This window comes from Azolla caroliniana, unplaced genomic scaffold (assembly GCF_043228905.1).
Source record: "Azolla caroliniana isolate FFs.n. ecotype wild unplaced genomic scaffold, voAzoCaro1.0.p SCAF_8, whole genome shotgun sequence".
NCBI lineage: Eukaryota > Viridiplantae > Streptophyta > Polypodiopsida > Salviniales > Salviniaceae > Azolla > Azolla caroliniana.
In genome coordinates, this window is record NW_028230443.1 from 16315069 (window position 1) to 16330570 (window position 15502).

Sequence of the window (15502 nt, forward strand, 5' to 3'; positions counted from 1 at the left end):
TTTGCCGGTACTATTTAGTGTATGTAATTAGTCAATTGAATGGCTAAAATCAAATTACAATATAGAATAAAGTTTGCATTACTTGGGATAGCGAATCCATGTTCCTGAAAATTGTGCAGTGCTATTCTATCTTTGATCAATTATAGTTTTTGATATAGCAATGGGATGGTATTGGAAGCATTTAATCAATCTCTTTGCTCAATATATATTTTTGCATGTAGATTATTGTAATGCTAAAATATTAATGAAAGTGGTTTTTGGAAAAAAAATTAAAGTAACTAATTAATTCATTGTGTTCAAAATTTAAGTAAATAGCATTTGCATTGCTTGACCTATATAGCGTGTATATTTATACGAGTATTTTTCAATCATGCATATATTTCAGTATATTTTTAGCATGTAATTATCTTTAGATCACGTATGTATATCTTTATTAAAAGTACTAAATGAGAGGTTTGTGAACCACAAACCAATGTAATCCCCAAAACCTTGATATAATCTCACGTACATGTGTTTCAATATATATCTTTATCGAAGGTAATAAATGAGACCTTTGTCAAAAACAAAACCCAATGTAATCTCAGAGTGGTATCATAAAGACATGTTACAAATGGAACTAATATGTTTTCTTGGTTTTATACATGGTTTTGTGAAGCAGTACTACAAAGAATACATAATGTATACCTGACAAAACTAAAAACAATCTATAATGTACATATACCTGACACATTGCAACCCTCACGTTCAACAAGAAGAGCTTACACATCTGAAGACATGCAACTCTTGCTTTCAAGTAAAATTTTACATCTCTGAAGAGAAATGCCATAAAACATACTACTGGTAGCTTGAGATTTAAATTTATGAACGAAAAGCATTTTTCCTTATAAAGGAATAATCAGATAGACCCTATATATCTGCACAGTTCTAACAGCCCACTAATACCATGTCCATTCTCGTTAATATTTTCTTTACGGATCTAGAGATAGGGATTCCAAGTAAGAAGAGGGATTTCACATGAAAACCCATGAGTTATAAAACTCTCAAAATCTAAATCCTCACACTTATAATTTGTTTTTTATGTGTGTGAATGTAGCATTGTGTTGAAAAGCCAAGCTATATGCAAACTCATATTGAATTAAATCAACAATAGATCAAAATTGTACACCTCAGATTTACATCTTAGCATCTTAGTCAAGATGACACTCTATTGCAACCAAGATGTATCTAGATGCAGATTGAATCAAATCACCAATAGCTCAATATTGTGTATCTCAGATTTCAGCATCCTAGTTGAGATGATGACACTCTTTTGCATCCAAGTGTCCATTACATTTTTGAGCCTTCTTTTTACTCACATTGGAACAAATAAACAACCCTCTTCAACAATTTCCCTCAATCTGGATGCATTCATGCCTCCTAAAAATATCTCAGTTCATATCTCCCTATTCAACAATCTCTCCCTCTTCAACTTCTTCTTCCTTGTAGGCAAACCCCTCTGGTATGGTGTCTTTACTCAATAGCACACCATTGACACTCCGATCCTCGATTATAACAAAGTCTGCACTATTGCTAGCAGATGAGACTACAAGTATGGTCGGGTATTCAATAATCTTCATGCTTACAAGTTGAGAACCTAATGCTTGCATCGGATCTAGTTTTATGTATCCATTGTTGTGCACACCCTACCAAGCAATATAGAGTTATTACTAAATCTGAACTAAAACATAAATATATTCCATTTATTGAAATTTACCTCTTTTGCTATAAGGAAGCACACATTTTCGAACGATGCCTTGCAGAGCTTTCGTGCATGAGACAGAACTTCTGCATCAAAACCATCATCAGCCATTAGTTGCTTCTGCAATGTATCAACAAGGCTCTCATTTTCACCTGCACTGAGAAAAATACACGAGATTGACAAAAAAGAGTTGAACTTTAGGGACCAAGGCTAAATTTTTATAACAATATAAACAAATTAACCATTTGAAAATTCATGTCAATGAATGAGTTTTTTTCATCAAAGTTTTATCATCATTCCTCCATTGTTGAGAAAGCTACAAAGAATACATGAATTTTCAATTTTCACATTTTAAATCGTTTTTCGGCGAATTAAAGCAAATGGTATTGATTTTAAAATGCCATGAATACCTTGGATTCACAAGCCTCACTTCTGTGGAAAGGAATCTCCACTCAACTCTCCAAAAGATACATTTGCGTCTGCATGCAAACAATTTTAGCTTTCCCCACTGAAAATAATGCTAAGTTAAATAATGTTCTACAAATTAACTGAGCTAAACAAATTTATACTTTTTGCAATATCTACTTGAGTTCTCAATTCGTTTGGTCATTCCTTCGGGTAGATACACAAGATCAATTCTTCGCCTCCTTGCTTGGTTTCTTAATGTGGCCCATCGAGGAGTCAGATCGTGTTTTACTCTTTCAAATTGAGCTCTGAACCTTTTAGCAGAGTCCGTATGTGTCAACATCTCTTCCAACAAGTAGTAGTCTGTGATGAAATGCCAATTTATCAAATCTGAGATACATTCACCTTTTCATGCATACTTGCATTGATACATGCATATACCAATACATTGATATTTTACATTGATACCATGGATATCATGGACATCCACAACATAGATATTTATAAACATGCACATCAGAACATTGTGCGACATTTCGGTTCATATCTGATGTTGGAGTAGGCACATTGAACGGTCCTTCCCAAGTACAAGAGGATTGGGAATGATGCGCCTTGATGAGTGCTCTCCTACTGTATTTAAGAAGTCTCGAATTTGAGAACTCAAGATAGGTCACAGTAAGACTAGCTGTTTATAACCATGATAAGTGCAAGGTATAGGTACAGCATTTCCTTGTCACAAACCAATCAATAAGGTTATAGGATGATAAAATTTGCTTGGCATATACGTATCTGAGCAATCTTGCTCAGTTATGTAGTTCTTAAAACATGGATCTTCATATGCATGGTTCTGCAAATGTAACATTTTTTAAGCTACTCAAAAACCACTTGACATACAGACATCTGATTGATCTCCATTGGTTATATAGTTCTTGATACATGTCGCTTCAGTAAGGATGGTTCAGCAAATGCAACCTTACTTAAGTTACTATGGGCATACCATAGTACGTATCCTATGGAATGAGAATCCACATAGAAAAATCATTGCAATGAGAACATGGAGTGAGTTGAGACAAGAAATAACACCAGAACACAAAGCAAGTATGGTAATGTGTTTCAAAGACATATATTTAAAGAATAAATGCCGAAACACCCCAACCTTGTTGGACAGTAAGTTCCCAAACAATTACCAAAATGCACTTCTCTAGTACAGAAACTGTACTACTCCGTAGGTGTATTATTAACATTTCCAAAAACATAGGAGATGTGAAAACTACTAAAATAGCCATTTGCTAGTATCAACTCTACTAGAGGATTTCTGTCATTTCCCAAAACTTTGGTGTATAAAGTTATACTATAATACCCAATTCCTGGTACCAACTCTGTCCTCTCTGACAAAATCTACTCCAGACATAGGGGTTCAATTATTTATGAAAACTTGTGTGTGTAAAAGTTTGCCAGAATGTTCCTTCCCTAGTACAAAATTGACACTTCACAAAATTCACAACTACATAGGAGGTGATCCAGGCGTTTAGGAAAGCTTCAGACATTTACCAAAGCACTCCTTCCCTGTTACAAAATCTACTACTACATCAAGAACATAGGGGCTATAAAAATACTGCCACCAAAACAAACACCTCTCTGGTACACAAAATGCAATCATGCTCTGGTGCGACAGGGAATTTCAGACTCTTATGGGGTATTTGAGCAAATACACAAAAAGTTAGTAACAGCAACATAGTGGCAGGCCGGCAAATTTCCGAAACATAAGGAGGGTATTCAGATAAATATAGAAATCGTAGTTAAGAAGGTAACTGACCTGACAAGAGGCGGGCGTCGTCAAATGCAGAGACAGGGAGGAAGGACGTACGGTCCCGTTTCCCAGAGCATGAGGTCTTCAGCTTGTGGGCACGGACGCAAGGAAGGCTGCAAGATCGGAAAGAACAGGCAGGGCACTTGTATTTCGAGACCTGGGCACTGCAACCCTCGCACATCATCATCGCCATGGCCTTCTCCCCTTCTTCTTTGATACCATTCTTCCTCTTCTTCTTCTTCTTCTTCACCATTTTAGCATCAAAATCTTCTTCTTCTTCTTCTTCTTCTTCTTCTTCTTCTCCTTCTTCTCCTCTGCTATGATCCTCCTCTTCTGCCATCTCTGTCTGTCTTGACTGCCTGACTGACTCTTCGGAACCCTAATAAACCCACAGACGATGATGGGTCTTTCTTTCTTAGCGGGGTTTACTCCTGTTAAAGGAAGCTCAAGCCTAAACCGAACCGAACCGAACCTCGGAGCCGTTTTTAAACGGTTTAACGGTTCGGTTTTAGGGTTGAACCGAGCCGTTGCCGATTCCTTGCCTGTGCTTATGCCGGGAGAGGGGCGTCCTATAACGCCACTAGAAAACCCAGAATATGCCAGCTTGAGGAATTGATCCCCACATGCTCGAACATCCAGAAATTCTACGTAATAATAATAATACCTTTCGACTTCTTCGTGTACACTTTCACCCCATGTCTATTATCAAACACGAAAGCATTCTCCGCATGTTTTTCAATTGTGCTCCAGTTCCCAATATCGTAAAAAAAAATTGGACCATTTTGAATATACTTACAAAAACCACATTGTTGACGCCTTAGTAACAAGGGGTTAAAACTCGCCAAATGATTGTCAATAAGTACTTCCAAATGATACACGTTATAGGACATTTAATTAACCTAGTATGTGTATTGTCCTCCAATGGAATGGTACAAAAGAAGCACGTGTTGGACCCTATTCCCCGTCTCTTTAAGGTTGGACCTAATGGGTGCCCACCCACCAATCATGACTCTTCGTTTGAATACCTTTGCATGGAATGGCAAATGGGAACGCCAACGACGTTATAATATTTTCCACCACCTTGTGTTCGGCTTACATACATTCCACACCTTTTCTGCACTAGGACATAACCAAGATAATGATGCCATTGCATGACGATACGATATATTTGTATTGACCTATAACAAGCATGAACCATCTTGCAATCGTCAATCCACAAAGGTGCAACATTTGTTTTCAATGGCAAAGATCCATGCAACAATGGTATGTATATCTTGCAATTTCTCCCAAATAAATCCATAATTTGGGGGAATGCATAACCATCGTTTGGCATCTTCAAATTCCGACGACCTTTGATATTCATTATCAACCACATCGCCCAATTTTACAACCCCCAATCAAAATAAATGATTGAATTGAGATCTCAACTTTTCTTTTCCATGCCAATACAACACTTGAGAAGAAACAAGCAATTCATTTTGTAATGAATTAAAAAATTCTCTATCACTTGATGGCGCCCACTCAAAAAACGATAATGGACCTTGTTATGACCTTAGCAATTGTTGTCCGCATACAAAATATTGAATCTTTAGAGGAATACATCCATTGAGTAATGGCTACCACGATGCTTGAATCTTCATTTTCCCATGCACCAATCCTTCATGCTCAATACAATATTGCATCATAGATATCCATGGTTGATCTTGTTGACACATATCTCATAATAATGCAAATCTACTAGCCATCAAATCTATTTCCAAATCAAATATTGCCGCACCACCTAACCGTTTGGGAGTAGCCAAATGGTCCCATGAAATCCAAGTAGCTCCCATCGTTTCTCCCTTTCACCGCAACATGAACCAAATAGGTTGCAACAATATTTATAATTTCTTATTAGTCTAAGTAATGGTAAAAAATATAATAACATGGGTATCAAGATACATTGCACCACTTTGAGTCGTACATGAAAGGGCCATAATTCAAACTTCCAATACATAAACTTGTCCTTCAATTTACCACCAATCTAATCAATTAGTTGAACATTTGCAACATCAACACCCAATGGATACCCCAAATGTTGATAAATTGATCCTCTTGTAATCACTAACCCTCTTCATCCCAAACATTCTAAATCACTCTCCATACAAGAAATAAGGTGAGACTTCCTCTAATTTATATGCAATCCTGAAGCCAATGCAAATTGTTCCAAAATTTGCTTACTCCTTTCAAGATTTTCTTCTGAGGCTTGTATAAACATAAAAGAATCATCAATCAATGCTTTGTGCCACCAATTCTCCACCAAAAGGAATATGCAAACCCACAATATCACTACTAATTGCAAGATTGGACAACATTGCTAACAAACGATGTGTAACAATAGCACAAAGCAATGGATATCCTAGCTGCATGGATCTACTAAGAAATTTTTTCAAAGTAACTCCACCATTAAGCATCACATGGGATGTTGCATTTTGCCCTACCAAAAAGATAAGTCGACACATATGAGAACCAAACCCCATATTATGCATCACACCTAAGAGAAAAGATCAATTAACATGATCACATGCTTTTTGCAAATCTAATTGCACCATAATCATTTCTTGACATTTATGTCGAGCATAATCGATAACCATTTATACATTCAATACATTATGCAACATATTTCTACCTAAAATAAAACCATATTGACATGGGTGAATAAATTGAGGTAAGAATTTCTTAAGTCTGTTAGATAATGTCTTTGCAAACACTTTGTATAACCCTCCCATCAATGAAATAGGCATCCATCGATGAAATGACTTCAGAGATGGTACCTTTGGTATCAATTTGATTAGGCCCATCTTCTAGCTATTGAGTCTTAACCATGAAACCAAAATCCCAACATTGTTGAAACATTTGCGTCCATGGACTCTTAAGCATGAAAGCAACTTTTTAAAAACTTCATTTGTAATACCATCCCAACCAAGGCTTTTTCCATTTGGAAGGTGTAACAATACCTTTTCCACCTCAAATTCATCAAAATTAACATCCAACTCTTGACAAATATTTTTATTCACAACACACCCAACTACATTATAAAACTCTTATTATGCTTTAAACACATTATCATTAATAATCAAATCTAGCCCAATCAAATTCTAAAATTGTGAAATACATAACTCAATAACTTGGGGGGGATGTTAAGCGTTGGGATAACAACACAACCAGTCACGAATAAGAGCGCATCAACAAGGACGTAGTACGAAGAGGAAACGGCAAGAGGAAAAGAAAGCAAAGAGACGTCCAAGTGTGAAAGGCCCATACCCTAAACGTGGAAGCTATATAAACCACATAGTAGTGGCTTTGTGGGGGTTCTCCCATTTGTAAAGATCTCCTATTGATTAGAGCTAGAGCTTCCTCTCCTCCTTCTTGTAACCTTTGAGCTTAAGAGAGATTAGTGAGGTGTTTAGTTAGAGAACACTAATGTCTCTCCTTGTTGGTGCTAGACCTCTTAGCAAAGAGGGTTAATAAACATACTCTTCCTTCTTATTGTCTATATCTATTAACCTAGTGTTTATGAGAGAGATCTTGAGAGAGTGAGAGAGATATCGTGCTTAATCATTTACCAATCGTTAAGTGAGTGTGAGGCTCGGAGGTATCCGACAACTACCTCCGCCCGATTCGCCATCAAAAGGGTATACGCCGGTCCGAACCTCGCAAACGACATCGAGGGTTTAACTCCGTCGATACATAGATAGTACACATCTATTTGGCGCCGCTGCCGGGGATCGAACCCGGGTCACCCGCGTGACAGGCGGGAATACTCACCACTATACTACAACGACATAAGCTTACACAATTGACACGCGTGATTTTGAAACCATGATTGACACGCGTTTTTTCCCCGCTTACATAAGCTTTAGTCGAAACCCCCCTTCTCCCTTCGCCGGCCACAACACCTGCACCTGGCTCACCGGCCCCAAGAAAGATTTCTTCACAACAACCCACCAACTGCAGGAAATCCGGCTACCACCACTGAACATCCGCCGTCTTCGCCATCATCTCCGACGCCACCCACCCCCCTACTCAATCCTACTCGCCCCCGACGCCCGAAGCTCCCCTCCCACAGTGCACCCGGGAGTGTGCACTCATTAGGTTGGGGGGGATGTTAAGCGTTGGGATAACAACACAACCAGTCACGAATAAGAGCGCATCAACAAGGACGTAGTACGAAGAGGAAACGGCAAGAGGAAAAGAAAGCAAAGAGACGTCCAAGTGTGAAAGGCCCATACCCTAAACGTGGAAGCTATATAAACCACATAGTAGTGGCTTTGTGGGGGTTCTCCCATTTGTAAAGATCTCCTATTGATTAGAGCTAGAGCTTCCTCTCCTCCTTCTTGTAACCTTTGAGCTTAAGAGAGATTAGTGAGGTGTTTAGTTAGAGAACACTAATGTCTCTCCTTGTTGGTGCTAGACCTCTTAGCAAAGAGGGTTAATAAACATACTCTTCCTTCTTATTGTCTATATCTATTAACCTAGTGTTTATGAGAGAGATCTTGAGAGAGTGAGAGAGATATCGTGCTTAATCATTTACCAATCGTTAAGTGAGTGTGAGGCTCGGAGGTATCCGACAACTACCTCCGCCCGATTCGCCATCAAAAGGGTATACGCCGGTCCGAACCTCGCAAACGACATCGAGGGTTTAACTCCGTCGATACATAGATAGTACACATCTATTTGGCGCCGCTGCCGGGGATCGAACCCGGGTCACCCGCGTGACAGGCGGGAATACTCACCACTATACTACAACGACATAAGCTTACACAATTGACACGCGTGATTTTGAAACCATGATTGACACGCGTTTTTTCCCCGCTTACATAAGCTTTAGTCGAAACCCCCCTTCTCCCTTCGCCGGCCACAACACCTGCACCTGGCTCACCGGCCCCAAGAAAGATTTCTTCACAACAACCCACCAACTGCAGGAAATCCGGCTACCACCAATGAACATCCGCCGTCTTCGCCATCATCACCGACGCCACCCACCCCCCTACTCAATCCTACTCGCCCCCGACGCCCGAAGCTCCCCTCCCACAGTGCACCCGGGAGTGTGCACTCATTAGGTTGGGGGGGATGTTAAGCGTTGGGATAACAACACAACCAGTCACGAATAAGAGCGCATCAACAAGGACGTAGTACGAAGAGGAAACGGCAAGAGGAAAAGAAAGCAAAGAGACGTCCAAGTGTGAAAGGCCCATACCCTAAACGTGGAAGCTATATAAACCACATAGTAGTGGCTTTGTGGGGGTTCTCCCATTTGTAAAGATCTCCTATTGATTAGAGCTAGAGCTTCCTCTCCTCCTTCTTGTAACCTTTGAGCTTAAGAGAGATTAGTGAGGTGTTTAGTTAGAGAACACTAATGTCTCTCCTTGTTGGTGCTAGACCTCTTAGCAAAGAGGGTTAATAAACATACTCTTCCTTCTTATTGTCTATATCTATTAACCTAGTGTTTATGAGAGAGATCTTGAGAGAGTGAGAGAGATATCGTGCTTAATCATTTACCAATCGTTAAGTGAGTGTGAGGCTCGGAGGTATCCGACAACTACCTCCGCCCGATTCGCCATCAAAAGGGTATACGCCGGTCCGAACCTCGCAAACGACATCGAGGGTTTAACTCCGTCGATACATAGATAGTACACATCTATTTGGCGCCGCTGCCGGGGATCGAACCCGGGTCACCCGCGTGACAGGCGGGAATACTCACCACTATACTACAACGACATAAGCTTACACAATTGACACGCGTGATTTTGAAACCATGATTGACACGCGTTTTTTCCCCGCTTACATAAGCTTTAGTCGAAACCCCCCTTCTCCCTTCGCCGGCCACAACACCTGCACCTGGCTCACCGGCCCCAAGAAAGATTTCTTCACAACAACCCACCAACTGCAGGAAATCCGGCTACCACCACTGAACATCCGCCGTCTTCGCCATCATCTCCGACGCCACCCACCCCCCTACTCAATCCTACTCGCCCCCGACGCCCGAAGCTCCCCTCCCACAGTGCACCCGGGAGTGTGCACTCATTAGGTTGGGGGGGATGTTAAGCGTTGGGATAACAACACAACCAGTCACGAATAAGAGCGCATCAACAAGGACGTAGTACGAAGAGGAAACGGCAAGAGGAAAAGAAAGCAAAGAGACGTCCAAGTGTGAAAGGCCCATACCCTAAACGTGGAAGCTATATAAACCACATAGTAGTGGCTTTGTGGGGGTTCTCCCATTTGTAAAGATCTCCTATTGATTAGAGCTAGAGCTTCCTCTCCTCCTTCTTGTAACCTTTGAGCTTAAGAGAGATTAGTGAGGTGTTTAGTTAGAGAACACTAATGTCTCTCCTTGTTGGTGCTAGACCTCTTAGCAAAGAGGGTTAATAAACATACTCTTCCTTCTTATTGTCTATATCTATTAACCTAGTGTTTATGAGAGAGATCTTGAGAGAGTGAGAGAGATATCGTGCTTAATCATTTACCAATCGTTAAGTGAGTGTGAGGCTCGGAGGTATCCGACAACTACCTCCGCCCGATTCGCCATCAAAAGGGTATACGCCGGTCCGAACCTCGCAAACGACATCGAGGGTTTAACTCCGTCGATACATAGATAGTACACATCTATTTGGCGCCGCTGCCGGGGATCGAACCCGGGTCACCCGCGTGACAGGCGGGAATACTCACCACTATACTACAACGACATAAGCTTACACAATTGACACGCGTGATTTTGAAACCATGATTGACACGCGTTTTTTCCCCGCTTACATAAGCTTTAGTCGAAACCCCCCTTCTCCCTTCGCCGGCCACAACACCTGCACCTGGCTCACCGGCCCCAAGAAAGATTTCTTCACAACAACCCACCAACTGCAGGAAATCCGGCTACCACCACTGAACATCCGCCGTCTTCGCCATCATCTCCGACGCCACCCACCCCCCTACTCAATCCTACTCGCCCCCGACGCCCGAAGCTCCCCTCCCACAGTGCACCCGGGAGTGTGCACTCATTAGGTTGGGGGGGATGTTAAGCGTTGGGATAACAACACAACCAGTCACGAATAAGAGCGCATCAACAAGGACGTAGTACGAAGAGGAAACGGCAAGAGGAAAAGAAAGCAAAGAGACGTCCAAGTGTGAAAGGCCCATACCCTAAACGTGGAAGCTATATAAACCACATAGTAGTGGCTTTGTGGGGGTTCTCCCATTTGTAAAGATCTCCTATTGATTAGAGCTAGAGCTTCCTCTCCTCCTTCTTGTAACCTTTGAGCTTAAGAGAGATTAGTGAGGTGTTTAGTTAGAGAACACTAATGTCTCTCCTTGTTGGTGCTAGACCTCTTAGCAAAGAGGGTTAATAAACATACTCTTCCTTCTTATTGTCTATATCTATTAACCTAGTGTTTATGAGAGAGATCTTGAGAGAGTGAGAGAGATATCGTGCTTAATCATTTACCAATCGTTAAGTGAGTGTGAGGCTCGGAGGTATCCGACAACTACCTCCGCCCGATTCGCCATCAAAAGGGTATACGCCGGTCCGAACCTCGCAAACGACATCGAGGGTTTAACTCCGTCGATACATAGATAGTACACATCTATTTGGCGCCGCTGCCGGGGATCGAACCCGGGTCACCCGCGTGACAGGCGGGAATACTCACCACTATACTACAACGACATAAGCTTACACAATTGACACGCGTGATTTTGAAACCATGATTGACACGCGTTTTTTCCCCGCTTACATAAGCTTTAGTCGAAACCCCCCTTCTCCCTTCGCCGGCCACAACACCTGCACCTGGCTCACCGGCCCCAAGAAAGATTTCTTCACAACAACCCACCAACTGCAGGAAATCCGGCTACCACCACTGAACATCCGCCGTCTTCGCCATCATCTCCGACGCCACCCACCCCCCTACTCAATCCTACTCGCCCCCGACGCCCGAAGCTCCCCTCCCACAGTGCACCCGGGAGTGTGCACTCATTAGGTTGGGGGGGATGTTAAGCGTTGGGATAACAACACAACCAGTCACGAATAAGAGCGCATCAACAAGGACGTAGTACGAAGAGGAAACGGCAAGAGGAAAAGAAAGCAAAGAGACGTCCAAGTGTGAAAGGCCCATACCCTAAACGTGGAAGCTATATAAACCACATAGTAGTGGCTTTGTGGGGGTTCTCCCATTTGTAAAGATCTCCTATTGATTAGAGCTAGAGCTTCCTCTCCTCCTTCTTGTAACCTTTGAGCTTAAGAGAGATTAGTGAGGTGTTTAGTTAGAGAACACTAATGTCTCTCCTTGTTGGTGCTAGACCTCTTAGCAAAGAGGGTTAATAAACATACTCTTCCTTCTTATTGTCTATATCTATTAACCTAGTGTTTATGAGAGAGATCTTGAGAGAGTGAGAGAGATATCGTGCTTAATCATTTACCAATCGTTAAGTGAGTGTGAGGCTCGGAGGTATCCGACAACTACCTCCGCCCGATTCGCCATCAAAAGGGTATACGCCGGTCCGAACCTCGCAAACGACATCGAGGGTTTAACTCCGTCGATACATAGATAGTACACATCTATTTGGCGCCGCTGCCGGGGATCGAACCCGGGTCACCCGCGTGACAGGCGGGAATACTCACCACTATACTACAACGACATAAGCTTACACAATTGACACGCGTGATTTTGAAACCATGATTGACACGCGTTTTTTCCCCGCTTACATAAGCTTTAGTCGAAACCCCCCTTCTCCCTTCGCCGGCCACAACACCTGCACCTGGCTCACCGGCCCCAAGAAAGATTTCTTCACAACAACCCACCAACTGCAGGAAATCCGGCTACCACCACTGAACATCCGCCGTCTTCGCCATCATCACCGACGCCACCCACCCCCCTACTCAATCCTACTCGCCCCCGACGCCCGAAGCTCCCCTCCCACAGTGCACCCGGGAGTGTGCACTCATTAGGTTGGGGGGGATGTTAAGCGTTGGGATAACAACACAACCAGTCACGAATAAGAGCGCATCAACAAGGACGTAGTACGAAGAGGAAACGGCAAGAGGAAAAGAAAGCAAAGAGACGTCCAAGTGTGAAAGGCCCATACCCTAAACGTGGAAGCTATATAAACCACATAGTAGTGGCTTTGTGGGGGTTCTCCCATTTGTAAAGATCTCCTATTGATTAGAGCTAGAGCTTCCTCTCCTCCTTCTTGTAACCTTTGAGCTTAAGAGAGATTAGTGAGGTGTTTAGTTAGAGAACACTAATGTCTCTCCTTGTTGGTGCTAGACCTCTTAGCAAAGAGGGTTAATAAACATACTCTTCCTTCTTATTGTCTATATCTATTAACCTAGTGTTTATGAGAGAGATCTTGAGAGAGTGAGAGAGATATCGTGCTTAATCATTTACCAATCGTTAAGTGAGTGTGAGGCTCGGAGGTATCCGACAACTACCTCCGCCCGATTCGCCATCAAAAGGGTATACGCCGGTCCGAACCTCGCAAACGACATCGAGGGTTTAACTCCGTCGATACATAGATAGTACACATCTATTTGGCGCCGCTGCCGGGGATCGAACCCGGGTCACCCGCGTGACAGGCGGGAATACTCACCACTATACTACAACGACATAAGCTTACACAATTGACACGCGTGATTTTGAAACCATGATTGACACGCGTTTTTTCCCCGCTTACATAAGCTTTAGTCGAAACCCCCCTTCTCCCTTCGCCGGCCACAACACCTGCACCTGGCTCACCGGCCCCAAGAAAGATTTCTTCACAACAACCCACCAACTGCAGGAAATCCGGCTACCACCACTGAACATCCGCCGTCTTCGCCATCATCACCGACGCCACCCACCCCCCTACTCAATCCTACTCGCCCCCGACGCCCGAAGCTCCCCTCCCACAGTGCACCCGGGAGTGTGCACTCATTAGGTTGGGGGGGATGTTAAGCGTTGGGATAACAACACAACCAGTCACGAATAAGAGCGCATCAACAAGGACGTAGTACGAAGAGGAAACGGCAAGAGGAAAAGAAAGCAAAGAGACGTCCAAGTGTGAAAGGCCCATACCCTAAACGTGGAAGCTATATAAACCACATAGTAGTGGCTTTGTGGGGGTTCTCCCATTTGTAAAGATCTCCTATTGATTAGAGCTAGAGCTTCCTCTCCTCCTTCTTGTAACCTTTGAGCTTAAGAGAGATTAGTGAGGTGTTTAGTTAGAGAACACTAATGTCTCTCCTTGTTGGTGCTAGACCTCTTAGCAAAGAGGGTTAATAAACATACTCTTCCTTCTTATTGTCTATATCTATTAACCTAGTGTTTATGAGAGAGATCTTGAGAGAGTGAGAGAGATATCGTGCTTAATCATTTACCAATCGTTAAGTGAGTGTGAGGCTCGGAGGTATCCGACAACTACCTCCGCCCGATTCGCCATCAAAAGGGTATACGCCGGTCCGAACCTCGCAAACGACATCGAGGGTTTAACTTCGTCGATACATAGATAGTACACATCTATTTGGCGCCGCTGTCAGGGATCGAACCCGGGTCACCCGCGTGACAGGCGAGAATACTCACCACTATACTCATCCACTTTCTTTTGATGAGGATCAATTTCGATCCCTCACCTTCTAGTTCCAGTGTGGGTCATAACTGCTCACTTTCCTCATGGGGATCGCATCAGTTTCTTGCTAGCACTACTGTTTGTTCCGTGTTTTGGGTCAACCTTTACTATTTACCCTCTCATGATAGAAGAAGTTGAGTCGACTGCTTCACCTGCACTCCTTTGCCCGTTGTTGTTCCAGTTCCTAATGAGGACCGCACATGGTTGCTGATGTTCCAATTCCGGTGAGGGCCACACATGGTCACTCACGCATGTTCGTGTTCTTGTTCTAGTTGAGAACCACACATGGTCACTCACTCTCGTTTGTGTTCCAGTTCCCACTGAGGATCACGTGGTCACTCATGCCTGTTCATGTTCCCGATGAGAACCACACATGGTCATTCATGTTTGTTGGTGTTCCAATCTTAGGTGAGGACTGCACATGGTTGCTCATGCCCCATTCGTGTCCCATTTCTCAGTGAGGACTACATGGTCGCTCACTCTCGTTCGTGTTCAAGTTCCCAACGAGGACCACATGATCACTCGCGCTCATTCATGTTCTCGATGAGGACCGCACATAGTCGCTCACGCCCGTCAGTGTTCTAGTCTCTGGTGAGGACCGCACATGGTTGCTCACGTCTGTTGGTGTTCATGTCTCCAGTGACGACATCACATGGTTTCTCACACCCATCGGTGCTCCACTTCCCACTCATCCCTACACCACACTTTTGAAAAGGCGGTCGTAAAGGGGAGGATAATTTCACGGCACAATGACATAAAATATATACTTGGTGAGGATTGAACCTACCTCACATCAACAAGATGTCATGCTCAACCATTTTGGTATGACCATGCATTTGTATATAATGATTTAGTATTCTATAGTCTAGCATATAGTACATTTCAGAATCAGAATATTCTAATTGTTAGTAAATTCTAGA

General features: G+C 42.9%; 1 protein-coding gene across 2 annotated transcripts; it reads right to left on the reverse strand.

Annotated features, from left to right (window-relative positions):
* Positions 1–1139: 1139 nt before the first annotated feature.
* Positions 1140–4342, reverse strand: LOC147861097 (uncharacterized). 2 transcript variants are annotated; one of them, XR_015530167.1, is made up of 6 exons: positions 3960–4342; positions 2308–2506; positions 2149–2217; positions 1754–1895; positions 1304–1682; positions 1140–1204 (listed from the first exon to the last, which is right to left on the reverse strand). XR_015530167.1 is itself a non-coding variant. In XM_087324044.1 (5 exons), the coding sequence occupies exons 1-5, from the start codon at positions 4291–4293 to the stop codon at positions 1443–1445; spliced, it is 984 nt and encodes a 327-aa protein (XP_087180170.1). In that variant the 5' UTR covers positions 4294–4342; the 3' UTR covers positions 1236–1442. The 2 variants fall into 2 exon arrangements, 1 of the variants encoding a protein (XP_087180170.1); XM_087324044.1 differs by lacking the exon at positions 1140–1204 and having other exon boundaries at positions 1236–1682.
* Between the last annotated feature and the right edge of the window lie 11160 nt (positions 4343–15502).